Below are 27,863 nucleotides of genomic sequence, written 5' to 3'. Positions count from 1 at the left end.
GGTGTACTTGAAAAGAAAGGGCGGGGGGACGCCATCTAAATTTTCAATAAATGCATGTTTGTGAAAGAAATAATTGTGTATACTTACTTAGAAACTGGAAAAAAAAAAAAACACCAAGGTTATACTTTTAAGGAGAATGTTACAAATCCATGACTATAACACATAATTGGTTGCTAATTTTTTATATGCATTAGTCTCTTTGTTTTAAATATGTGCTTGTATATAAAGTGAAGCCTATTTCTCCTAAGGTAGAAATTCAGATTGATCATCAACTTCTCTTCTTGCTGTAATATTGCCTGCAGCTAGTGTGATCATTCAAAAAGACTCACATTATAATGAATATTTTTAAACCTAAGGCTGGATATACTACAAAGAAGTTTGTAAAACAAAGCTTCCCTATAAAATTTCAGAATTTTGTAGCAGATTCATAATTGTAATAAGTAGCCAGAATGAATACAATCAATGTATCTTAAAATGTTTCTTCTAATTAAATAGAAATTTAAATATTCAATATTTTTCAGGGTTGGAAGTTCTAAGTGATGATCCCGACTTAGTGAAAGTGGTGGAATCTTTAACTTGTGGGAAGATCTTTGCAGTGGAAATACTTGAAAAAACTGACATTCCACTGGTTGTTCTGTATGATACCTCAGGAGAAGATGACATCAACATCAATGCCACGTGCTTAAAGGCCATATGTGACAAGTCACTAGAGGTTCACCTTCAGGTACCACCGTGACCCCTGTTGTCTGTTCACACATATCACAGGAAAGAAATTCACCAGAATAGAATGCGGTACATTTTAGGTTAACATTAGATAGGGACAGAATACATATGTATTGAGAAAAAAAAAATAGAGGGGAGTTAAAAGTGGGGGGAAATGCCAAAACATGAATAGTAATTGTTAAGCATTGGATTTTATTTTCAAGTTTCTACAAAGAGCATATGTTAATTTTATATGAAATTTTTTGCAAATATAAGGGAAGATAATTCAAAAGAAGGGAAAATTAGATCAGTGAAGATGTACATTGAATTGCTAGCTTTAACATTTTTAAAATGTGAAGAACATAGATGTCTGTAGGAAAGGACACCTTTAAATAAATTATGGAGCAGCCACTCATAAGAATAGGATTAGGTGTTAAAAATGATTATTTTAGAAGCTTCATAACAACATTGGGAAAATATTGTTTTAATAATTATCAATAGAACAACAGTGAATTGCCTTCATACTTCATATTATTATTTGACTAAAAGTGGCTGAAACTAAACCTTTTCTGTTTTTTTAAAGTTACTAAAATTCACGTGGGCCATTGGCAAGGATTAGAAAGTAGACTAATGATGGGATTGATCTTTTGAGAGTTGTTTGTTTTCATTTCTGTTAATGTTACAAAAATATTTATATAATAATTCTTTTTCTAAATTAATGGGACTAAGATCTTGCCATCCGGTCCCTTCCATGGCAAATAGATGGGAAAAAAGGGGAAACAGACATTATTTTCTTGAGCTCCAAAATCACTGCAAATGGCGACTGCAGCCACAAAATTAAAAGACGCTTGCCCAATGGAAGAAAAGCCATGACAAACCTAGTGTTGGTTGCTCAGTCATGTCTGACTCTTTGCGACCTCAAGGACTGTAGCCCGCCATGCTCCTCTGTCCATAGGATTCTCCAGGCAAGAATACTGGAGTGGGTTGCCATTCCCTTCTCCCGGGGATCTTCCTGACCCAAGGATTGAACCTGGGTCTCCCTCATTGCAGGCAGAGACTTTACTGTCTGAGCCATCAGGGTAGTCTCAAACCTAGACAGCGTGTTGAAAAACAGACATCGCTTTGCTGACAAAGCTCCGTGTAGTCAAAGCTGTGGTTTTTTTCCAGTAATCATGTACAGATGTGAGAGTTGGACCATAAAGAAGGCTGAAAGTGAAAGTGAAAATCACTCATTCGTGTCCGACTCTTTGCAACCCCATGGACTATAGAGTCCATGGACTTCTCTAGGCCAGAATACTGGAGTGGGTAGCCTTTCCCTTCTCCAGGGGATCTTCCCAACCTAGGAATCAAACCCAGGTCTCCCACATTGCAGGCAGATTCTTTACCAGCTGAGCCACAGGGGAAACCCAGAGAAGGCTGAGTGCCAAAGAATTGAAGCTTTTGAATTGTGATGCCAGAGAAGACTCTTCAAGAGTCCCTTGGACAGTAAGGAGTTCAAACCAATCAATCGTAAAGGAAATCAACTCTGAATATTCACTGGAAGGACTGATGCTGAAACTCCAATATTTTGGCCACCTGCTGCAAAGAGCTGACTCATTGGAAAAGACCCTGATGCTGGGAAAGATTGTGGGCCGGAGGAGAAGGGGATTACAGGGGATGAGATTGTTGGATGGCATCATTAACTCAATGGACATGAGTTTGAGCAAAGTCCAGGAGATGGTGGCGGACAGGGAAGCTTAGCATGCTGTAGTGCATGGGGTCACAAAGAGTCAGATAAGACTGAATAGCTGAACAACACAATTAATGGGGAGAAGTAAACCAGAGTTAAAGATACTCTTAGCCTATTAGACAGGGGAAGGTGGTAATAATATAATGCATGCAAAATGTCTACTCTGTGCCTGATACAACTGAGAGCAGATACTCCTTTTGAAAGAGAGACAGCCACACTAGTTTTTCACATCTGCATTATGAATTTCATTCTGTCCTATCTGTCCTCCTGCTTGCTTTGAAAATTGTAAAATGCAGAGACTGTGAGTGAACCAGGTCTGTCCCCTCAGGGAGGTGAGAGCCGCACTCTGTTCTCAGCATCGTGGTGTGCCCTTTGTTCCAGGTTGATGCCATGTACACCAATGTCAGAGTGACCAACATCTGCTCCGACGGCACCCTCTACTGCCAGGTGCCCTGTAAGGGTCTGAACAAGCTCAACGACCTGCTGCATAAGATAGAGGAATACTTCCACTGTAAGGTATGGCTGCGCAGCATCTGTTCCCGAGACGGGTCCTAGCGTTGCAGACAGGAGGAGTCACTAAATTGTACTCTTGTAGTGAATTTTGAACAGTTTAAGGTAGAATCTCTAAAATAGAGGGTAAGAGCCCCAGACTTGAGAATTTGAACAAAACCCCTCACTGGTTTCTGCAGGGTAGAATGAGGATGGTAATAGTGAGTATCCACAGGACGGTCGTGGGGACTGGTCACAGGGCTGCTGAGCCCAGGGCCTGGCCCACAGAACGTGCTCGGCGACGGGTCGAGGTGCAGCTGGGGAGCCTCCAGTGCAGCCGCCTGTGACTGTCCTCGCGTGCAGCTGGCTCCTCTGCCTGGACAAAGACAGAGCCATGGAATTTACAGGAGAATAAAACTTCCACGGCATCATTCCCCAAGCTCTTTATGGTCCCCGAGAGAACCTGTACCCTGGTAAATGTGGTTCTACAGTTATACTTATTAATAATCTCTTACCGCCTGTAATGCAGGAAACCTGGGTTCAATCCCTGGGTTGGGAAGATCCCCTGGAGAAGGGAAAGGCTACCCACTCCAGTATTCTGGCCTGGAGAAGTCCATGGACTGTATAGTCCACCGCGTTGCAAAGAGTCGGACATGACTGAGCGACTTTCACTCTTAGTTTACCCTTTAATTCTAGTATCATTTTCTCTGAATCAAGATCTGTAGAGGTTTTCTTTTAAGTTCCTAAAGGGATATCCTTGCCTCCATCAGGACATTGTAGTCATAATCCACAATATGCTGTGGTTTCCGAATGACAGAACTCCTATGCCCCTTCAACTCTGACCCCCTTGCCCTGGAAGTGAACGCTTCTCGCTAACCTGCAGAACACCCCAAGGCCTCTGAGTACTTGCTTGCAGCATTGTTTCAGCTGTTTGGACGTTTGTTTGCTTTACTAGAGTGTAGGCTTCCTGAGGGCAGAGACTGAGCCTCCCCAGGTTCTGGTAAGTACCTAAGTCACTTAGGTACTGTAGTACATTATCTAGTGTCTTACATAAAATCAGTTTTCCAAAATATTTGCTGAATTGGAATAAACTTGTGTTCAGACTACAGCCTAGAATCAAGACGTTAGATCTGTAACTTTACCTCTTTCTCCATTGCAGATGTCTTAGAAGGTATCTCAGGAGCATTACTTAAGTTTGATTTGCTAATCTATCCTGAAGAAATCTGAGACACCCAGAGGGTGGACTATAGTTATTCATTTACATGCATGTGCTTATTATCTACAGTAATGAAAAGCACCCTTGATAGTTCTTAGTGCCCTGGGAACTCAAGGGGAGGGAGACATTGCCTTTGGGGAGAGTGGAAACATTTACCCTGAAGGAAAGAACCAATGGCAGGTCCCCAGCTTCAAGCTACAGAGAGGAGGAGGAAGATACTGAACTGGCGCTGATGGCCACATTTGTGTTGATAACATTTCTTTTGTTTTCGAATTAAAATCTTTTATTTGAATCTGAATGTTAGCAGAAGAGAAGAGAAGGCCTAATGGACAGCTAACCTAACCACCTCCCTCTCATCCAGGCTGTTCTTTTTATCAGATTCATCCTCCTCCTTTGTATTTAACTGATGTTGCCAGAGCCTAGATGAATCATCCTGACCTCCATGCTATCATTTTTAGACATGTTTTAACAGGGCTGATTTGTGATCCATGTGCAAGGAAGGAGAGTAGAAACATTCACACTAAAGGAAAGAGTAGATGGCTGCCGCCAACTAGCACTGGAGAACAAAAGCCGAAGCCCTGCGAGCCCAGCACACGCGCTGTGTCCGCTGTCCTGCAGGCCTCACGGGAAGTCTGATCATGGACGGGAACACAGGCAGCCTGCCCTCGGCAGTGGTGTGGCAGCGTGCGCTTTGCCGGGAGTCATGAAAGTGTCTCGTCTTTGTGTTTTGCAGCACATGACCTCTGAGGCCTTCGTTTCGTTGCCCTTCTGTGGGAAAGTCTGCCTCTTCCACTGCAAAGGAAAATGGCTACGAGTAGAGGTAAAATTAGTCACTTGACTATTTTTTAAATTTAAGATGAGCTATTTCAGATGTACAAACAAGATTTTTTTGTTGTTGTTTAAAAAAAAATCACCAGTTTAAGAAATGAAACATGACTGTTACCGTTGACCCTGCCTCTCGGCAGCCCTTGTTTTTACTTCCTCCCCTGGGCACACCAGCTGAATTTCTTATTTCTCATTCCCCTTCACTGCTTTATATTTTTACTATATTTGTGTCTATATAAACACACTTTTTTTTCATTTATTTTATTAGTTGGAGGCTAATTACTTTACAATATTGTAGTGGTTTTTGTCATACATTGACATGAATCAGCCATGGATTTACATGTATTCCCCATCCTGATCCCCCCCTCCCACCTCCCTCTCCACCCGATTCCTCTGGGTCTTCCCAGTGCACCAGGCCCAAGCACTTGTCTCATGTATCCAGCCTGGGCTGGTCGGTCATCTGTTTCACCCTAGATAATATGTTTCGATGCTGTTCTCTTGAAACATCCCACCCTCGCCTTCTCCCACAGAGTCCAAAATTCTGTTCTGTACATCTGTGTCTCTTTTTCTGTTTTGCATATAGGGTTATCGTTACCATATTTCTAAATTCCATATATATGCGTTAGTATACTATATTGGTGTTTATCTTTCTGGCTTACTTCACTCTGTATAATGGGCTCCAGTTTCATCCATCTCATTAGAACTGATTCAAATGAATTCTTTTTAATGACTGAGTAATATTCCATGGTGTATATGTACCACAGCTTCCTTATCCATTCGTCTGCTGATGGGCATCTAGCTTTCTTCCATGTCCTGGCTATTGTAAACAGTGCCGCGATGAACATTCGGGTGCACGTGTCTCTTTCAGATCTGGTTTCCTCGGTGTGTATGCCCAGAAGTGGGATTGCTGGGTCACATGGCAGTTCTATTTCCAGTTTTTAAAGAAATCTCCACACTGTTCTCCATAGCAGCTGTACTAGTTTGCATTCCCACCAACAGTGTAGGAGGGTTCCCTTTTCTCCACACCCTTTCCAGCATTTATTGCTTGTAGACTTTTGGATAGCAGCCATCCTGACTGGCGGGTAATGGTACCTCATTGTGGTTTTGATTTGCATTTCTCTGATAATGAGTGATGTTGAGCATCTTTTCATGTATAAACACACTTTTACTGTCTGTATATTTCAAAATAGAAATAATCAAAATACAGAAATGAATAGTATATATAATGTTGTTCAGTTGCCCAGTCATATCTGACTCCTTACAAGCCCATGGACTGCAGCATGCCAAGCCTCCCTTTCCCTCACCATCTCCCAAAGTTTGCCCAAGTTCATGTCCATTGCATCGGTGATGCCATCCAGCCATCTCATCCTCTGACGCCCTCATACTTACAGTAATACTTACAGTAAAACATAAATACTTAAAGTAATACTTACAGTAAAAACGTGAATAAAGTATAACTGAATGAATGTTTTAAAAATTTGTATCAATTGTAAAGTGTGTTGATTCTTCTGAAACATGCTTTTTCATTCCTTACGCTTGTGATGTAACCTGTTTTCCTGCTGTGTGATGTAACAGTGTGTGAATATGCCGACCTTACCACTCCACGCACCTGACAGAGGGTGTTTAGCTTGTGTCAGATGTTCTGTCGCAAACGGTGCTGCCCTGAAACTTCCCCTGCACACCTCACAGGTGCATGTTCAGGAGCTGGGTTTCTGGGTGTAGGGAGTTGCTCTCCAGTCCCCCTCCCTTAACGGGGTAACCCTTTGAAAGTCCTGACTTCATGGGGGGGGTCTCGTGTCCTCCCTCCCCCTTGCCTAGGATTGCTTGGGTTCCAGTTTTCATATACTGTTTCCAGTGCCTAATAATTGTTTTATTTTTCTTGCAAGCTCAGTTATGAATTTTAAAAGAGGTTTGTTATATTTTATCATATATTTCTTTATGTTTTTCAGAGGCAGGTTTTGGATTTTTGTGGTTGCTATTTCTTTCTATTTCTTTCTTTTCTTCTTCTTTTTTTTTTTTTTTTGATACCTAGTTTCCTCAGTTACTAAATTGCAAATCTGGGCTCAATTTCATTTTTCCTGCTTTTCCTTTGTTATAGTGGTTCTTAACCTAGGTGCAAAGACCTCTACTTACAGGGGGTGCCTGAACCCATCTACCATAATCATATGTATATTGTGTGTGTGTATGTGTGTATGATGTATTTTGGAGGGAAAGTATTCATAATTTTCATAAGATTCTGAAAGAAACCAACCCTAAGAAGGTAAGAATCATTGCTTTATTGAGTTTTAATACAACATAGCAACATTTTGATAACTTAATTGTACTGATTTTCCCTTTTAGTAAATCTTAATCATGACCACTTCAATAAAAGCATCAATTTTGAAATAATTATTGTCATTAATGTGAATATGTCTTAGAAAGTCGAGATCTGGGTATATGACTCAAAATTATATGCTTATCTATAAAGGTCAAAGCATGACTTGTTAAAAAGAACACAACATTATTTGAATTTTAAAGCTCTGTGCTGTTTAGTGTATAATGTATAAATGCATAAATACTTAATTTTTAAGCCTTTTATTTTGAAATAATTTCAGACTTTTAAAAAGTTGCAAAAATATTTCAAAGAGTTCCCATATACCTTTTACCCACCATCGCCAATTGATAACATCTTGTATAACCATTATCAAAACCAGGAAATTAACACTGGTACAATGTTATTAACTAATCTGCAGAACATACTGACGTTCCCAGATTGCCCTCCAGATGTCCTTTTGCTGGTCCTCCAAGTTGTAGTTAGTGGTTCTGTCTTAGTTTCCTCTGACCTGACAGTTGCTCAGTCCTTGTTGTTTGTAGCCTTTTGAAGAATAGCAATATTTTGTAACGTATCTCTCAACATTAGTTTCTCCATGTGTTATAATCAGGTTATACCTTTTTGGCAAATACCTTCTCATTGCATGCTCAAATACTTTAGATAAATATCTAGTATTATTTTTATTGCTATCAAATTGTGATTATCTACCTTTCAGGTAGCAGAGGTATTCATTCTCTTAATGATGCATAGAAAGTTAGGGAAAGATGATTAATGAAAAGCAGATCCTTAAGTGATGTATTTGCTCTTGACATTTTAACTTGTCTAACTTTAGCACATACATTTTTTGAACTGATTCCATACATCCAGGCAACTTTATTGAATGCAGAGGCCATTACTGTCCGTTTCCTTGTAGAAGTGATCAGCCTTCACTCTGCACCATCTTCCAGTCAGTCTTCAATCACGGACACTTGACTTCTGCCCACACTCCATCAGAGAGCCTGTTCTTGTAAAAGCATCTTTATTATGCAGTCAAATTAGTATCTTCCAGGTCTTGTCTTTCCAAACCTCTTCACATCAAATAGTGGTGAAACCTGAAATTCTCTTCTCACTAAGCTACCATATTATCAGATCCTAATCTTCCTTGTGATAGTCTAATGATTCTTTCTCTTATTTTTCACCCCACACCTCCCTCCATCCCCATTTCTGAAACGTCAGTGTCCCCAAGTCCTATTTTGGCTTATCAGTCTTCTCCACCTCTTTATCCTTCTGGATAATCCTATCTCGTAGTTTCAGGTACCATTTCAGCCCTAATGACTTCCAAATTCATTTCGAGCCCCTGGTGAACTGTAGATTTAAGCAAAAATCCAGCCTAATTGTTCATTTCACAAACTTTAAGTTCTCTGTGTCTGAAACCAAAATACTTTCTCCCCATCCTTACCTTTCTCCCGTGTCTCTGTAGTGGTGGTACCTCCCTTTGTGCAGCCGTTCAGGCTGTTTCTTAAGAGTTATCTTTGAATCCTACATCTTCCTCAAGCCCGCAGTGTAACTTATCACCAAATGCTGCTGATTTTACATCTTCGTCAATTCTTGCCCAGGTCACTGCAGTGCCACGCCAACTGTTTCCTCTGCCTTCACCGTTGTCTTCCTCAAGTCTGTACCTCTGTACCACTAAGAATGGGCAGCCCAAAATGCAAATATAAGACATCCAGCTTACGATGAGATTTACTGTTTCCACAGCACTACTTCGTTAAACATGACTGATCTCATTTAATGTTTGCAAAACCCTGTTATCTCTGTTTGTACTGATGAGGAAGGTAACTCAGCTGATAAGTAGGGTAATTGACATGTAACTGTCTAAGCCACCAGGGAAGCCCAAAACCAAATTTATCAGAGCCCAAAGCCCTCATTCGCAATTTTATAAAGTTGACCACCTCATTCTTCTACTTAAGGCTTGACATTGGCTTCTTATCTGCAGAGTAAAGTCTCAGTTCTTGGAGACGTGTCTGGCTCTGCTGACCTTCCCTGTGCCTGTCTCCCAGCCTCGCCTCTCGCCTTGGCCGGCCTCTCACTTGATGCTCTAATGTAACCACAATGCTTGTAGTCCCCACATGTGAGAAATACATGTGTGCCTTTGCCCATCCTCTCCCCTCTATTTGAAATGTCACAATTAGCCCCTAACTAGACTCCTACATTCAGAAAACTAAGATCATGGCATCTGGTCCCATCACTTCATGGGAAATAGATGGGGAGACAGTGGAAACAGTGTCAGACTTTATTTTGGGGGGCTCCAAAATCACTGCAGATGGTGATTGCAGCCATGAAATCAAAAGACACTTACTCCTTGGAAGGAAAGTTATGACCTACCTAGATAGCATATTAAAAAGCAGAGACATTACTTTGCCAACAAAGGTCCATCTGGTCAAGGCTGTGGTTTTGCCAGTGGTCATGTATGGATGTGAGAGTTGGCCTGTGAAGAAAGCTGAGCACCGAAAAATTGATGCTTTTGAACTGTGGTGTTGGAGAAGACTCTTGAGAGTCCCTTGGACTGCAAGCAGTCCATCCTAAAGGAGATCAGTCCTGGGTGTTCATTGGAAGGACTGATGCTGAAGCTGAAACTCTAATACTTTGGCCACCTGATGCGAAGAGTTGACTCATTGGAAAAGACCCTGATGCTGGGAGGGATTGGGGGCAGGAGGAGAAGGGGACGACAGAGGATGAGATGGTTGGATGGCATCATCAACTCGATGGACATGGGTTTGAGTAAACTCCGGGAGTTGGTGATGGACAGGGAGGCCTGTGATTCATTGTGCTGCGATTCATGGGGTTGCAAAGAGTGGGACACAACTGAGCGACTGAACTGACTGACTGACTGAGACGCCTACTAATCTGGTTTACTCCCGTTCATCATTTAGGGTCCAGCTCTGAAAGGATATAAATTTGTGAAACTTATGAAACTTCAGTTTGTGAAAAAGGAAATACTCATATCTAATAAACATGATGATTTCTTAAAAGTGACGACAATTTACACAACTTAAATTATCCAAAGTGATTTGTTAGATAAGTCACAATGGATAGACTTAGGTAAAATTACATAGAAGACAGATGACATGAAATATTTTTATGATACACTGTGTGAAAGGCAGTAAACTATGAAATAGTATCTACAAACATGTTGTAATTTTTGTAAATCTAATTTTTGTGAATCATAGATAAAAGACTAGACAGAGAACTGTAACGTAGATGACAAGTGATTTTTATATCATTCTTTTTAGGTATCTAAATGTTCTATAGTGTAGGCATTTTATTAAAATAAGAAAAGTAAATTTGGGGGGAAAAAAAAGTACCAATTCTAGGCTTTCCTTCCTCCTGAAAGCTAGCTCTGACACCTGCCTCCTGCTGGATCAGTTAACCACCCTGTGTGTTCTCATAATACCCCATGCATGTCTTCATTATCACCCTCACTACAGTATAGTATGGCATGTATTTGTATCCTCTCTCATAGCACTAGGAGCTCTTTGAGAAGGGGTGATATATCTCTGTAGCCCACTTATGCCTGGATATGGCAAGCATCCATTCCAATGTATCTGTTCAGTATGTGTGTATGAATAAATGAATAACATTTTAAAATATTGTTCCATGGGACTGTTTGTGTTTATCATGTCTTAAGAGGTTTAGAAATTTATGCTGTTAATCAGGCATTACCTGGGGCAGTAGAAAAAGGCTTCACTTTTGGTGAATCGGACTTCAAGCTGAGAGTGGCCCAGTTCTTGACAGTCATCGTTTTGAAGGCACCACCACCACGCTTAGGTAGCAGTCCATGCAGTTGTAGATGTGAAATCTTAACCCAGATAACCACCCCAGTGGGGTTGTATTTGGCCAATGTAAATACTTAAGGGGCTTTTCTGATGGTGAAGGGAAAGCCTTTCAGCAGGTAAAGAGTCCACCAGCAGTGCGAGAGACACAGCAGACACAGGTTCAGTCCCTGGGTCAGGAAGATCCCCTGGAGGTGGGCACGACAACCCACTCCAGTATTCTTGCCTGGAGAATCCCATGGACTGAGGAGCCTGGCGGGCTCCAGTCCAAAGAATCATAAAGAGTTGGACAGCTGAGCAGCTGAGCCCAAACACACACAAATATTTAACAATGGCAGATACCACAGTGGCATTTGGGGGGCGCATTAGAGGAAACTGGACTCACCTGGTGGTTCAGACGGTGAAGTGTCTGCCTATAATACGGGAGATCCGGGTTCAATCCCTGGGTCGGAAAGATCTCCTGGAGAAGGAAATGGCAACCCCACTCCAGAATTCTTGCCTGGAAAATCCCATGGATGGACAAGCCTGGTGGGCTACACAGTCCATGGGGTCGCAAAGAGTTGGACACGACTGAGCGACTTCACTTTAGGGGAAACTGGGCATTTAAAGATACTTCCAGAATCTTATATTGTGATGTTGCCATTTGACCACAGGTAGGTGATTATTCAGTATTCTTGGGCTTCCCTGGTGGCTCAGCTGGTAGAGAACCCGCCTGCAATGCAGGAGACCTCGGTTCAATTCCTGGACGGAGAAGATCCCCTGGAGAAAGGATAGGCCACCCACTCCAGTATCCTGGGACTTCCCTAGTGGCTAGATGGTGAAGAATCCACCTGCAGCGCTGGAGACCTGACTTTCTTAGTTCCAGTTTGTAGTTAGGCCAAATGATACAGATTATCACTGGGCTTTCTGACTAGGCTATGAAATAGCAAAATATGTTTTAAAAATATATAGTATTTACCTACTACAAGTGAAATTCTGTCTCTGAATTCTATTAATTTCCTCATTACTGCAACACAATAGTTTTTCTGTCCCTCATGTGCTAATATTTTGGAGAACAGACTGCATCTTATACTCAGCAGCATATAATGATATACCAAATTGTTTTATAATCAGTAGTGTCCTAGAGTTGCAAACATAGTAATTATTACTATATTTATGAATTAACAGCAAGGTGTCAGTTCTACTGTGCAAGAATACCTATTTGAGAAACAAGTACATTTTAAAATAGGAGAAAATTTAGCCAGCATATAGTCTTTGTTGTTTTCTATAATGCATTTTAGAGTTGTGCGGAATGGAATTGAACAGAACCATTTGGCCTGTTGGGTGTGCTCGTAAGTCAGCCAACACTTGTCTCTTTGCAGATCACAAACGTGCACAGCAGCCGGGCCCTTGACGTGCAGTTCCTGGACACCGGCACAGTCACGTCCCTGAAAGTGTCCGAGCTCAGGGAAATCCCCCCGCGGTTTCTCCAGGAGATGATCTCAGTGCCGCCCCAGGTACTGTATGCGCAGCCCGGGAGACTGCCTGGGGGCTTTGAACGCATTCATGGTCACTCTGTGAGACGCTCTCTCAGGTTCTGGTAACGACTGAGCTTACAGCAAGACTGGAAATGACCCAAATGTGCAGTGGCTGACTGGGCTTCAGGTGTAAAATTTTGCTTAGACAAGAAGGCCAGTCAGAGAATGTTGTTTGATAAATGTTTTTTCAAGCATGTTGAGTCATCAGGCTTTATTGTCCAGTTAGAGATTATGTTTTAATAATTGGATGACAGTGCTGGCTTCTACACAGTTTCAGGATATTATATGTCGATATTTACTTCCAGAGTTCTTAATTAAGTAACCTGTCTTGGATATGTTTATGTTTAACCTTTTCCACATAGGTTTTGGGGTCTTGCCTGATAGCTCAGTTGATAAAGAATCCGCCTGCAAGGCAGGAGACTCTGGTTCGATTCCTGGGTTGGGAACATCCACTGGAGAAGGGATAGGCTACTCACTCCAGTATTATTGGGCTTCCCTTGTGGCTTTGCTGGTAAAGAATCCACCTACAATGCAGGAGACCTGTGTTATATCCCTGTGTTGCGAAGATCCCCTGGAGAAGTATTCTGGCCTGGAGAATTCCACGGACTGTATAGTCCACAGGGTCGCAAAGAGTCAGACATTACCAAGCAACCTTCACTTCACTTCCATAGGTTTCAGTGAAAAGATTAACTGCAGTCTATCATTCCCCTCTTGATAGAAATCCAAATGATAAGAAGTTTGAACACCTCTGGCCTCTGTACCCCTTGTTAGAACACCCATCCAGGGCCAGCCTTACCTAGAAAAGGCTCCCGGGGCTGGAGGGGAAGGGGGGATCTGTCCTGCTGCTTCTGAGTGTCTGAAGGTTATGCAAAGTGTACCATCTTGGTAAAAGCCACTATAATTTTTTCTGTTAACCTTACTGGATTTGTCATTTGATCATTGTGAAGTTGGGAGAACCTTTATAACAGCATCTCCCTAGAGGTTGAGGGTAGCAAATGGATCGCCTTTGGCCACGGCTGACCCATGAATGTTGGATCTGAGCTGTTGGCTTGTATAGTGTTTTAAAATGTGAGTTAGTCGTTTGCCTCTATCTTCTGAAACTAGAAAATATGACTGTACTGAGCAGGCCCTGTTACAGGACAGCGCTCTAAGGGAGCTTGGGAGTGCCGCTCTATAGGGGAGGGTGCGAGCTCACCAGTGCCCCGGCCCAGCCGGCCTGCCTCACTCCCTCATGCCCACCAGGCAGAATCTGCGCTCTCTGCTCTCGGTGACCTCCACACCCGGAAAGGAGCCTCATCCAAGGGGCACAGTGGGAGATGGGGGGCCCTCATGGGTGAAGAGAGGCGTGACAGTGAGGATGGGGCGCAGAGAGGAGAGGAGGAATGTCAGATCCTGGAAGTGAGTTTGATCTCCTTCACAAAACTGCCTCCATCAGTTCAAAGGCTCCCGTGAGACTGGAGGGAGTCCCTGGGGTTATCTTTTCCTCCCTGAGGTAGACATTCTACAGATGCTTGTGCAGTGATGGTGGGAGGTAGAAAGCCTCAGGAAAAATGAGGTATCAGGAAGAATGAGCCTCAGGTATCGACGGGTTTCAGTTTTTCTTAGCCTTCTTAATTCTCATAACAACCTCCTTCAAAAGTGAAAGTGGCTCAGTCGGGTCCGACTCTTTGTGACCCTGTGGGCTACAGTCCATGGAATTCTCCAGGCCAGGCCACTGGAGTGGGTAGCTTTTCCCTTCTCCAGGGGATCTTCCCAACCCAGGGATAGGACCCAGGTCTCCCACATTACAGGTGGATTCTTGGCCAACTGAGCCACAAGGGAAGCCCTCCTTCAAAAGAGTGAGCACAAGTGCCTGAGGTACTCCAGAAATGCTTCATTCAGCAGTAAATCTCCACAAAGAGTTCTACAGTGAGTCAGGTTTCCTCCAAATGACACTTCGGTTTTTTTTTTTAAGTTGGACTTAGAGGGAAGACTTCAATATAAGTCCTAATCTTGTCTTCATGACTTTGTGACCTTACTTAAACAGGTTAGTATGTCTGAGTCTGTTTCACCATCTGTAAAATCAGATGGCAACACTAGCCTGCCAGTATTGTAGTATTGTATTGTAGGGTGAGAAGTCCGTACCAGGCCTTTATAACCCTGGCTCATAGGAATAAAGATAATGGTAGTAATATAAATAGGAACACAGACGCTCCAGCCCAAGAGCTGTGATTGTCACTATTAGCTGTTGCTTGCTTTCTGTCTTGGCAACATTTGACTTGTATGAAAATAATATTGACGTTACTCTTAAGTACCTATTTTAAGATGGTGTGCCCTCTTTTCCATTGTGTTTTCGTTTCAGGCTATCAAGTGCTGTCTAGCAGATCTTCCACAATCTATTGGCATGTGGACCCCTGATGCTGTGCTTTGGCTAAGAGATTCTGTTTTGAATTGCTCAGACTGTAGCATTAAGGTTAGTTATCTTAATGGTCTCGATAAATGGGAGCTTGTCAGCCAGAAGGACTCGTTTGGTTTTTGTGAAAGAATTTTATCTTCCTGTAAATTGATGTTTTCGCATCTGACACACTTTTGTAGTTAGGAGATTGATTACATATGTAGCTATGAGACATTTTGTGGTTTAATTTTTATTTAAGAATTTATCCTGTATCTGCAGTATTATGTTTAAATATATATATTTTATATATATAAATAATATAATATATATATAATATATATATATAATATAAATTATTTATATAATTTATTGATTATTAATAAAGTAGCAGATAGTTTTCAGCTCTTAATTTGCTCCATGATAAGGAATTAAGTACCCAACAAAGGACCACATCTCTCTCTCTCTCTCTCTCTCTCTTTCTTTAAGATTTATTTATGTATGTTTGTTTTTTCGGCTGTGTTGGGTCTGCATGCTGCCCGAGCTTTTCTGTAGTTGGGAGGGCAGGGGCTGCTCTCTTGTTGGGGAGCAAGGGCTCAGCGCACTGGCTCAGCAGTGCTGGCACGTGAACTGGTCGCCCCGCAGCATGCGGGGCCTTCCCAGACCAGCGTACAAGGTGGATTCTTATTCGCTGGACCACCAGGGAAGCCCTGGAGCATATATTTCTTGATAAATCTTTCTAAAGACCATTTAAGTAAGTCCTGTATTTCTTTTTTTTCCTAAAGTAAAATGAATTATAAACAAATTTTACTTATCATCTTGGTTTTTTGTCTCTTTTCCTAAAACTTATATAAACTGCTTTCTTTCTTTCACTAATGTGTTTCTTTTTCACACTCTTCAATCTTCCTATCAAAAACACTGCTCATATTTCCAAGAATAGAAATGCAACATTAAAAAAAAGAAATGTGAGATAGTATTTCTCTATTTTAGCTAATATAAATACTGTTATCATTTTATATAAGCATGTAACAGTTAACAGTGAAATGTCCTTGAGAAATCTCTTCATGAAGATCTCTCAGTTATTCTAGCCCACACTGATTTTCCTGTCTTCATTCTCCTCTAGGGCTTATCATGTACAGTCACACAGTTATGTACCATTTTGTAATCATCAGTTACCACACAAATATTGTTTTCTCAGCTACGTTTTCAGCTCCTAAAGCCAGGGTATTGGTCAATAAAAATATTTTTAGTGGTTGATGTTTGAAATAGTGTTTCTGTACCATTAATATCAAAATGAATTAGCAGTCAGCACTTCATTAACCCTCCAAAAGATGAATTTAAATTGACTCCTCTTGCTACAAGGAAAACTTTTAAAGTAAATGACTTTAGAAGGATTGCCATGTGGTGTTTCTTTGTCTTCACATCTGTGTTCCTGCCTTTCATTTCTTAGCCCAGTTTGATCAAAGATAGAAGTGTCTCATTTTTGTTGTTCCTGAGATAAACCAGAGGAGCTGGTGAGAAGAATTAACAGACACCCAGCCCTCGGGGGCATACAGCAGCCTAGCCCCAGTCACCAGCATGTGGGGCTTCTGTACAGACCCCACCCCCACTGCCAACAGAAGAATGTAGACAGGTCGTCAGAGGTCTCCTGGGCAAAAGATGCAACGTGGCGACTCATTTTGGCCTATTCAGTGGAGCTTTCTTCCTCTTCTTCTCCCAAGGCCCCTCTCCTCTTATGTAACTAGGGAAGAGGAAGAGGGGTGAGAACAGATATTAGGACCAAATAAGGAATTTGGACCCAAGGTCCCAAAAGATACAGTGAAAGGTGAAGCTTTTTCCTTCCCCTCCCTGTCTGAGGGTGCACCAGCACTAAACAGAATGCTTCTGGGATGTTTTGCTATTTTTATTGTTTTTATTGTTGAAGTTGGCTGATGAGCACATGGGGATTCATCATGATATTCTTTCTGCTTGGAGTGTTTTCACATATCGTTAATTTTAAAAAAATTAGTCATGGTAATAAGAATCAGACCTTTAGCAAGTCATAGGTATTTTCAGTTTTAGAGGTTAGTAAAATTTCTATTTCTACAAGGTGCTACTGGTTTCTAGATTGCTTGGATCTACGAGCTTATTCTTTGCTTCCAGCTGTGATAGACAACTCATCTGACCTTAAATAAACTGATTTTTAGCAAGTTGGGTTTTTTGCAGAGTACTGTTTTTTAATATTTAAAGTTAACATAATGACCTCTGGGAATCCACCATGAACTTGGATTTCTTAAATTGGTGTTTTGTGTTTTCCAAAGGTTACAAAAGTGGATGAAACCAGAGGTATCGCACATATTTATTTATTCACCCCCAAGAACTTCCCCGATCCTCACCGCAGTATCAATCGCCAGATTACAAACGCCGACTTGTGGAAACATCAGAAGGATGTGTTTCTGAGTGCCATAGCCAGTGGAGCCAGCTCCCCCAACACCAAAAGTGCAAACACCCCCATTTTGGGCAACACTGGAGAGAATTTCAGAAAGAGCCTCACGGATGTCCTCAAGAAGTCTGTGGTCAACCACCCCAGCTCTTTCTTTACAAAGGAACTGCCGCCTCCCGTCCACTTATCCAAGCCAGGGGAGCACATGGACGTGTACGTGCCTGTGGCCTGTCACCCCGGCTACTTCGTCATCCAGCCGTGGCAGGAGATACACAAGCTGGAAGTTCTGATGGAAGAGATGATTCTCTACTACAGCGTGTCTGAAGAGCGCCACGTGGCCGTGGAGAAAGACCAAGTGTACGCTGCCAAAGTGGAGAATAAGTAGGTCCCTAGACAGAGCCTTTATTCTCCTCCTAAGAAAAGTCTGTAGAGTGGTGCCCAGAGCCCTTAGCCCTGCAGGGGGACTTGTGTTAGTCTGTCGGTCGTGCCCGACTCTTTGGGATCCCGTGGGCTGCAGCCTGCCAGGCTCCTCACTCCATGGGGTTTTCCAGGCAAGGATCCTGGAGTGCCATTTGGAGCTCCACACGTGGGAATTCTGAATGTGAAACAAGACCAGTGAATTATGTGATTTTCTAATATTTAAAATGATGTCGTTTAGCTGAAAATCTAATGACCATATTCCTGTTAAAACGTAATTATATCAGAAGTGAAGGTTTAAACATCTTTTCTACTTTCCTGTGAGAAAAAATATTTAGTATTTATATTTATTATTTAGGAAATAATGTTTTTTATGGATGACTTTTAAATTTTAAAAATAAGATATTTACTGGAGAAAATTTAGAAAATCCAGAAAAGTATAAGAAAACAAGGTCAGCCAACCAACATAACCCCTGTTAAACTACTTATATATTTCTTCTAGGTTTTTCTCCTATACATATTTCTACAATTAGTATATTACTATATGTAATTTCATACCTACTTTTTTCACTTAACATAATTCTGTGAACTGTTTTTCATGTGACATCATTTCTTCATAAATGTTTTTAATGGCTAAATATCATAAAGAGAAATCATAATTTACTTACCATTTTCTTTTTTATAGGTTTTTTTTCCTCCCAGACTTTTCACTGTTGTAAATAATGTTGAACTGAAATCTTTGTTCAGCTCTCTGATTATTTATGGGATAGAGTCCTGAAAGAGAAATCCCTTGTTTAAAGGTTACAGGATTTTTTTTAGGCGGTTGGTTGCTTCCTAGAGAGCTTTTGCCACCTTTATAAGGTGCAGCAATGCATATTCCACTGCTCTTTAGACATTGGACTTCCCTAGTGGCTCAGATGGTTAAGTGTCTACCTACAAAGTGGGAGACCCGGGTTCAATCCCTGGGTCGGAAAAATTTCCTGGAGAAGGAAATGGGAACCCATCCCAGTATCCTTGCCTGGAAAATCCCATGGACGAAGGAGCCTGGTAGGCTACAGTCCCTGGGGTCTCAAAAAGTCGGACACAACTGAGCGACATCACTTTCTTTCTTGGCCGTTGGACAGTGAGGCTCTGTTGAACACTTTCGGTCTGTTTTCTCATGTTTGCACATTTGGATCCACACAAAAGAACTGTCTCTCCCCCTACCCTTCCTGTCCCAACATACATACAGGCACATACCCCTAAACTCAGTTTAAAAGGTCAACTGCTTATTTTTTCTAGAAAGTACTTTCATTCATTCTTACGATAAATACCTTAACCATACTTATGTATGGTTATGTATGTATATGTACCTAACCATAGGCATTTATAGAATTTTGCTATTTTTGTGGGAGAAGAAAAAATTTTTAACTCAAAAGTGAAAAGTATAATAGCTTTCATTCTGAAAGGCATTCAAGTTATATGTCACAGCTTTTCATCTTTAAAAAAATATTTTTACTATGTCATGTTATTTACAGTCATAGGCATAAATGGGTTTCAATACAGGAACATAGTATAAATTTACCCTTCAGAATTGCTGTTGGGTAGTTTAATCACAGTTAAAGCCAAACTGATGCTAACTCTTTTCTGAGGAGCAGATTAATGGTGACTAGTGGTGGGGAGCTCCCACTGGAGGGAGGGGTCCTGCGAAGAGCACCCAAACACTGGAGACTGTATTCAGGACTTCAGACTCCACCCCCACACCTCCATGGGTCTGACAGCTCTACTGAGTGAGGACTCTTGGGTTAAATCAGTTAACTTGTCCTAAATAATCAAGGGATGCCTTATCTGTAGGAAGAGATTATCTAATATCTTTTGAAACTTCACAAACTGAATCTATTTAAAGTGCTTAGAGCTTCTATCTTGCTTACAACCCAGGACTATTTACTCAACTTTGTTCTCAGCTCTGGCAAGTTAAGACTTAGGAATTTCACATACACTTTTGATTACAGTGGTTTCCACAGTTATCACAATATAGGAATAACCTAGACAACTTATTAAAAATGCAGGCTCCCCTTCCTCGCCCCAGGACTCCTGAGTCAGAATATCTGACAGTGGAACCACAGAATCTAAGTAAACTCTCCAGGTGATCCACATGCAGCCTTGTACTAAAATTGGTAATGTAGTCAAAACTGAAGCCTTATTTAAGCAGTTAGTTTTGAAAATTGAAAGCTAAATAGAAATGCAACACGTGATGGTTCTCTCCTCACTGCTCTGAACCTTTTTTTTATAGACTGAAAGCACAGACCACTGTCAATCATTTGCCTGGTACAGTTTAAAGACAGTGATATTGGTGGAAGCCAAATGTTTTTATCTCCTTTTATACTTACACAAATTATACTTAGAGCCTGCACCAAACTGGCATTTCCACAAATGGAAATTTCTCTTCAGATTAATCTAAGTCTTATTTGCACAGCTTATCTTCATTTGAATAATACTTACGATAATAGCTACCATTTGCCAAGTGCCTGTTATATGCCAAATGAATGTGTTAGGTACTTAAAATGTATTATTTCTGCAAGTAAATTAAAACTAAACGTTACGCATGAGGTGACTGAGGCACAGAGGTTAAATGAAGAGCCCAGCGTGGCGATGGGCAGGGGCCCAGGTGGGACCCCAGCTCAGGCCTCTCTGGCCCCCAGAGCTCACGTACTTTTCATGACACCTTTGTGTGCCCCTGTTGTCTCTGTGGTGCGTGGATTATTGCTTCCCGCTCTTTGGGCTTATCTGAAGGCTTCTGGAGTTCATCCCAGAAGCTCAATCACACAGAATGTTTGAAGTCAGTCTCTCTGTAGCTTTCGTACTGTGTTCATGCTATAGCATCTGTGTGTGGGCTCCTGTACCTGTTTTCACCCGGCATGCACTGGCTGGGGAATCGGTTGCTCCAGCCAGCCCCAGCCCAGCCTGTGTTGCAGTGATGAGGCTGCTGTTCCCCTGGGCTTGTGGTTCATAATCTTGTTTCAGGGGGTGGCTGGGTCTGCTGCCTAAGGCAGAGCCTGACCCACACCTTTCGGGAGCAGAGACACTTTCATTTTAGACATTATTGACAGTCATCCTTTTCTTAATGTAATAATACTCTTTAACCATGTAGTCAAGATATAGGACTTTTAAATGGTCCTTCATACCTAAACTTTGAAGTCTAGGTTTTTCTCATTTTGATTGAGATGACATAGGTCCAGAGGAGGAACGTATATTCATGTGAATTCCTTTCTCACATCTTGAACTTGAGGTCTAAAATCATACTCTTCTTCCTCCCTCCCCCGTGCCCCCCACACACACACTGTGCTTTCCTATCCTTTATAGGTTCTTTATTTTAGGTGGTGGATTAAATTTTGTGTTTCATGTTATCTCGGGTTTGTAATTCCTTACTTGGCAAAATTAAAATGATCAATCAGTGTTCAAAACCTCTTGTCCTCTTTTCCCAGCCTGGCTTCCCAGTCTGACTGTCTGTTCCATTCCTCCGCATGCTCCACCTTCCAGAGGCACAGTAGCCACCTCGCTGCTCCACCCTGCCCCGCACAGTCTTCTGTGTCTGTCTTTTTTCTCCTGCTTGTCCTCAGCCATCCCTGGCTTGCTTTCCTCTTTCTGTCTTTCACACATGGCGTGACTAAGTTGCGTCCGACTCTTTGCAACCTATGAACTGTAGCCCACCAGACTCCTCTGCACATGGGATGTTTCAAGCAAGAACGCTGGAGCGGCCATTGCTCACACTAGCAAGTGGGTACTCTTTCTGCCCCCTTCTGATGTCTATATCAGAAGCTTTCTCTATCTCCTTTATACTTTAATAAAACTTTATTACACACACACAAAAAAAGAATACTGGAGTGGGCTGCCATTTCCTCCTCCAGGGAATCTTCCCCATCCAGGGATTGAACCCGTGTCTCTGGTGTCTCCTGTCCTGGCGGGTGGGTTCTCTACCACTGAGCCACCTGGAAAGCCCCCACTCAAGGGCCTTGTTCCAAACTTGTGGCCATCTCCTTTCTCCCCATCAGAGGGAAGGGATCCATTAGCCTTGTCCTGGTCGTCATCCATGCCACTGTTTCCTCCTGCTTAGAGGTGGTTCTCCTTTATCAGCTCCATGAGGCTTGTAAAAGGGTATTGAGTGAACACATTCCATCAAATGAGCCAGTGGCAAAACAGAGAATAGTAACCTCTGGAAAAAGAAGAAGCAGTCTCCTTAAAAACTTCTATAACAATATTGTTTTTATATTTTGATGAACGACATTTATATTAATTTTTCTTTTTATAAAGAAAAATGTTGCCCTTAAAGCAAGTGTTGACTTTTTCTTCTCTTTTAATCCAATGCACATCTAGGTGGCACAGGGTGCTTTTAAAAGGAATCCTGACCAACGGACTGGTGTCCGTGTACGAGCTGGACTATGGCAAGCATGAACTAGTCAACATGAGGAAAGTGCAGCCCCTGGCGGACATGTTCCGCAAGCTGCCGTTCCAAGCAGTCACTGCGCAGTTGGCAGGTAAGTTCTGGGGAGTCTGAACGCCATTGTTTTCCAGTGTATTGTTGAACGTCTGGGTTGTTTATGCTTTTATCGTAGTGTTAAGAAAAAACCCACAGCTACATATACTAGCCAAAGTAAACACATGAAAACAATGAAACAACCAACAGGAGAACATTGCATGAATAATATTTCATAATTTATTGCATAAATTATAATGCATCTACAAAATGGACTTTCACAATTATGAAACATTCCTGGCTTGTAGAATATGACCATTTTCATGGCCAACATTTGCATTGCAACTAACAGCACAGAAGTGTGTGAATTCAGCACACTCACACCAGCCCATTGACTGTCATAAAATCTGAGGAGCTAAACTAATAAGCATAGAGTGGTACTTCCATGACAGTATCTGATGAGATGCGTTTTTATCTTCTATGAAAGCAGTGCAGTGTCGGCGGCCCCTCCGTGTGCCCTCGACCAGTAGTTAACGTGGGCGCCTAGCTGAAGCTCTGCCCAGACAGCTGGCAGCATCAGCAGAGGGTGTGGAGGTCAGGAGGGCCGAGGGCTGCCGACATCTCCAAGCATCTGGGCCGTGTGTCCTGCTGTGCTGGGGTGTGGGGGAGTTAAGACCATAAGTGCCGCCCTCATTCTTTGACCGCCACTCACTTCATATACTTAGTAGTGGCAGAACTAACTTGATCTCAGAAATGAGAGCAATTGTGTATGTAAATTCTTATTGACAGCTTTTATTAAAGAGATAGGGATAGATAGATAGAGATGGTCTTACTTGCCAGTTTCTTTGTCTCCTCCTAGACGTCAAAGGAAACTCTCATGGTAGGCAGATGTGAACCAAAACTGGCATCTTACGCGTGGCATGGCTACCATTGACCTTGTCTGAACTCAACATTCTAAATAATTAATGGCTACATTTTCACTTTTTAATGTTCAGGTTTTGCTGTCCACACCAATTGTTAAACATAGCAGTCAGACCTTCCAGTGAAGGTGTCTCTGTGAGTGAGGGGTGCAAGGCACCATCATCCCCACCCCCAGCTCCGTGGTGCTCCTTGTGCGGGTGGCTCCACAGCCACTTCTTGTCACTGAATTCAAACCATGCTGGGAGGTTTAGGCTCTGTTACTGTCACTGAAGCAGTAGTTTACAGACTATCCTAGGTTTCTCTCATCAGAAGTTCTTAATAATCCAAGAGTTTAGCCCACTCACTGATAGGTCTTTAAAATCATACATGAAACTCCCATACCTTCATCACTATGGGACATAGTTTATAGTTTATCTAATCTAGCATAAGTGAACTTAATTTTTATTAGTTTAATGGTATTTCTTGAAAAATACTTAATTCTTATCTCAGTTTTGTTTTAAAACCTAATTCAGAATTCTCTGAGTTGAGCTCTCAAGTTTAAAAGTCATGGGGATGGCTGATTCATGTCAGTGTATGGCAAAAACCACTACAATATTGTAATTAGCCTCCATCTAATAAATAAATGAAAAAATAAATAAAAGTCATGGGGATTTATTAATAGATACACATGAGATTTTAAATTCATCTTTTCCAACCGCTTTATTTTGTGAGAAGTAAACAGGCCTGAAGGATTAGCTGGTTTCCCCGAGATCATGCCGTTTCATAGAGGAAGGGCTGGAAATACTAACTGAATCTCCAGACTTTCATTCCAGTGCTTTTACCATGATGATGTATGTGACTTTAAACACTTGAAGTGTATTAATTCTTCTTCTTCTTTTTTTTTTTAACTCTCTCTGGTTCATCAGAAAAAAATATGTGACTAAGAGAAATGTCATTGATACTGGTATTTTTCTCATCATCAGTCTGTTATCTATGTATACTTTAGGGAAATGGGCAGCCTTTATTATAACTTCTTTTTATAACATTCAAATGAAATTTGTGTCTGTAATTGGAGGTCTACAGGAGTAACCCATTCGGAATAGAAAAACCATAAGCAAGACTATTTTAGGATTGTTTGGCATCTCTGTTTTCAGTTAGGCAGGTCTAACCTGGTATGCTTAAGCTACTTTGCCACTGACTAAATAGCTTTCCATTATAACAGATAAAGAAAGGCTCGTTTGACCCTTCACTGATCTTCGAACCCTTGTCTTTCCCTCAGGAGTGAAGTGTAGCCAGTGGTCTGAGGAGGCTTCGATGGTGTTTCGAAATCACGTGGAGAAGAAACCTCTGGTGGCACTGGTTCAGACAGTTATGGAAAACACTAACCCTTGGGACCGGAAGGCAGTGGTCTATTTGGTGGACACATCGTTGCCAGACACAGATATCTGGATTCATGATTTTATGTCAGAGTATCTGGTAGAGCTTTCAAAGGTCAATTAATCACTGATTCTGAGACCTTGACAACTAATTCAGATTTTTTAGCAATAACAAAAATGTAGTAGGCTTTTAAAAAAAAATTACCTCTGCTACATGGCTTTGACTGCTGTGGGAAGTTGAAAAGAATATGCTTATTTTTTTTTTTTAAGCTTATGTTTGATGAAAGATATTTAACAAGTTTTGTCTTAACGGAGTTGACTTTTCAAAGAGAATTGCACTTGAATTACTACTATAATATTAGAATTAAAATGTTTATCAATACAAAAACTGATTATCTTATAATTTCTTGGCTTTATGATCTTAAAGACCCCTTTCCCTCTCCTGTTCATGTTTTCTTCCTTGCTGTGCTCAGTTCTTCTCCCGTTAACTTGAGAATTTCATGATGTAACCCTGCCCTAGTATAGCGTGGGTCCCACAGCAGGTGGTCACCACACCATGTGAAGTCTCTCCCAAGTCTTCAGCACATCAGCATTGCTACGAGTGGTGCAGCTGGAGGAACAGCCCAGGCAGACCAGCACCTCCCTCACCCCAGATCACCCCAAATCTCGAGTCATTTCTCATCGCCCAGAGTGTGTGGACCGAGAACCCAGGCCTCTGCCATCTCCCTGCCCAACTCACTGTCCACTGCTCTCCCTGCATCAGTCACACTGAGCCTTCATCTGCTTCCCAAACCCCATGCATGCTCATCCGGGGCTGCTGATGTTCTCAAGCAAGTCTTCCTCCCCTCCAGACCACTCTTGCTGTCTTCCCTCAGCCTGCAACTCATGTTGTCTCCACCGTTCTTGTCTGTCAGTATCCTCCCTGACTGCCCAGGCTTATCTGGTTCCACTCCCCGATTCCCCTCCTACTGCATTGTACTTCCAACTCTGCCTCTCATGGTGCCCAGACCTCACTGAGCTTCCTACCATATCAATAGTTATCGGCACCAATCACTCCAAATAGATTGTGAGCACCTGGGAGCGGGGGAGGGAGGGAAGGAGGTGTCTTAGTCATCTGTCCAGTCATATCCTGGTAAATATTGGACAACTAGTTCTAGTGGGTATTTGTGGGGGATGGGGTCAGTGAGCCTTGATTTGTAGTTTCTGATGATTCCCGTGTTATAAATATTCCTACTGTTGTTGAGTTCCAGGTAACAGTGTGAGTTGAGAAAAGATGCACCCAAGTGGCTCTTGTGAATTCTAGGATGATGAGCTCAATTTGACTTGGGAAGCTTAAAATTTTGATTTTGAACATATACTGAGTTTAGGCTAGTTGACCTCTGTGTGAGGAGATGCATAAATAATTAGAAATATAGAGTGGATTTCAGGGCCAGAGATAAAAATTCTTAAATATTTAGACCAGGCCAGAGATAAAAATTCTTAAAGTCATTTGCTTATTTTTATTTGTGAACATCTAGGAAAGGTAAGACCAGAAAGAAAGTACCAGATGTTTAAAATTTTTCATGTAAAATGTGTTGAAATTATCTTACTAGCTTTTTAAAAATTTACATTTAGCCTTTATAATTAAAGTGATTCAAAATTCAGGAATGATTATCCCAGTGATTTAAATAATCATTTATGATAAAATAAAAACATTCCAAAACATAAATATTTAAGTAAAATAAAGTAGTATAAACTTTTTTTTTAAATAATGCTTTCTTTCCCTAATAACAACCAAAGAAAAACCCACAAATATCTTCAAATTGTCTAAAGTTAAGAAAAGGGTGGTTTCTACTACTTCACTAACTTTAGGAGCACTTCTGTTACTTTTTAAAATAAAACAATTGTTGATATAACTGAACAGTTAAGCTAGTGCTGAAACAGTTTGACAGACGAATGAGACTTGCCCCCTCCTCATAACATATTCAGAAGTCCATTCCAGGTAGACTGAAGCCTGACAGTGAAAGGCTACTGTCGGAAGATAACACCGGAAACTACCTTTATAATCCAGGAGCAGGAAGGATGCCTTAAACTGGACGCCCAAAGTGCTAACGATAAAGGAGAAGATTGACCCTTGAACACGGTGAGGGGAGGGCGTTTAGTGGTGCCAACCCTCCCTGCTGTGGAAAATTCCCGTGTAACTTCACAGTTGGACGTCCTCATACATGTGGTTCCTCCATGTCTGTGGTTCCACATCTTCAGGTTCAACTGTCCAAAGATGGTGCGGTACTATAGTATCTTCTATTGAAGAAAGTCCATGTGTATATGGGCTTGCACAATCAAACCTGTGTTGTTCATGGGTCAGTGTACTAGACAACATTAAAATGAAGAACATCTGTGCATTGAGCACGTTATTATGAAGGTGGAAAGGCAAAGCACAGATTGGAGGATATACACACACACACACACACAAAAACAGATTACATATATTCAATAAATTATCCAGATGCAAAATGGGCAATACATCTGAACAAACACTTCACAAAAGAGGAACTCCAGCAGGGCCGTAAACGTGAAAGATGCTCAACCCATTAGGACGCAGGGAAATGCAAACCAAACCTCAGTGAGGTACCACTACTCACGTGCCAGAATGGGGAACGTTTCCATTTCTGTTAATTCCAAGTGTGTTGAAGATGTGTGCACTTGTGCAGGGAGATGCTGGTAAAGAAAGGTCACAGCTAAACATCTGTAATATCTAAAACCCAGAAATAACCTATATGTCCATTAATAGTAAAATGGGTGTGTTTAAAAACTGATATATTCATCCAGTGGAAACCTCTGCAGCAATGAGAGTAAGCAAACTACAGTCACGTGAACCAGCACGCGTTGATGTTAAAACACAGAGTCGAGCAAGTGAATGTAAACTGTGGGGGAAAGAGGCGAGGAAGGAGGCGACGACCGTGCGACTAAAGCAAGTGGGAGCTTTCGCAGGGACTGGGACCCAGAAGGGCGCAGGCTGACTGTTGCCGGCCGTGTTGCCTGCAACAGGGGCTCGAAGGATAAAAATGTTGGACTTTCTTGGTGGTCCGTGGTTAAGAATCCACCTGCCAATGCAGGGGAAATGGGTGTGATCCCTGGTCGGGAAGGATCCCACATGCCACGGGGCAGCTAGACCTGTGTGCCACAACTCCTGGGGCCTGCCCACTGCAGAGTCCGTGCTCCACAAGAGAAGCCGCAACTAGAGGTGCCCCTGCTCCCTGCAACTAGGGAGAGCCTGCGTGGAGCAGCCAAGACCCACTGCAGCCAAGCATAAACAAACAGAAATTGGAACCTGCACACTTATA

The 27,863-nt window shown here is 41.8% G+C and overlaps 1 protein-coding gene across 3 annotated transcripts in view; it reads left to right on the top strand.

Moving 5' to 3' along the window:
- TDRD7 (tudor domain containing 7) overlaps window positions 1–24,928 on the top strand; it is a 92,108-nt gene extending 67,180 nt beyond the window's left edge. For all 3 annotated transcript variants that reach the window (XM_043486907.1, XM_043486909.1, XM_043486908.1), the window contains 8 exons: window positions 522–724; window positions 2,813–2,947; window positions 4,870–4,956; window positions 12,446–12,580; window positions 14,943–15,053; window positions 17,273–17,775; window positions 22,165–22,325; window positions 24,444–24,928. In XM_043486907.1, coding sequence (XP_043342842.1) covers window positions 522–724; window positions 2,813–2,947; window positions 4,870–4,956; window positions 12,446–12,580; window positions 14,943–15,053; window positions 17,273–17,775; window positions 22,165–22,325; window positions 24,444–24,664 — 1,556 coding nt within the window. In that variant the 3' untranslated portion in view covers window positions 24,665–24,928. The remainder of the gene's footprint in view (window positions 1–521; window positions 725–2,812; window positions 2,948–4,869; window positions 4,957–12,445; window positions 12,581–14,942; window positions 15,054–17,272; window positions 17,776–22,164; window positions 22,326–24,443) is intronic.
- The last annotated feature ends 2,935 nt before the right edge of the window (window positions 24,929–27,863 follow it).

Source organism: Cervus canadensis, chromosome 14, assembly GCF_019320065.1.
Source record: "Cervus canadensis isolate Bull #8, Minnesota chromosome 14, ASM1932006v1, whole genome shotgun sequence".
NCBI lineage: Eukaryota > Metazoa > Chordata > Mammalia > Artiodactyla > Cervidae > Cervus > Cervus canadensis.
This window is presented reverse-complemented; position numbering and strand designations above follow the sequence as displayed.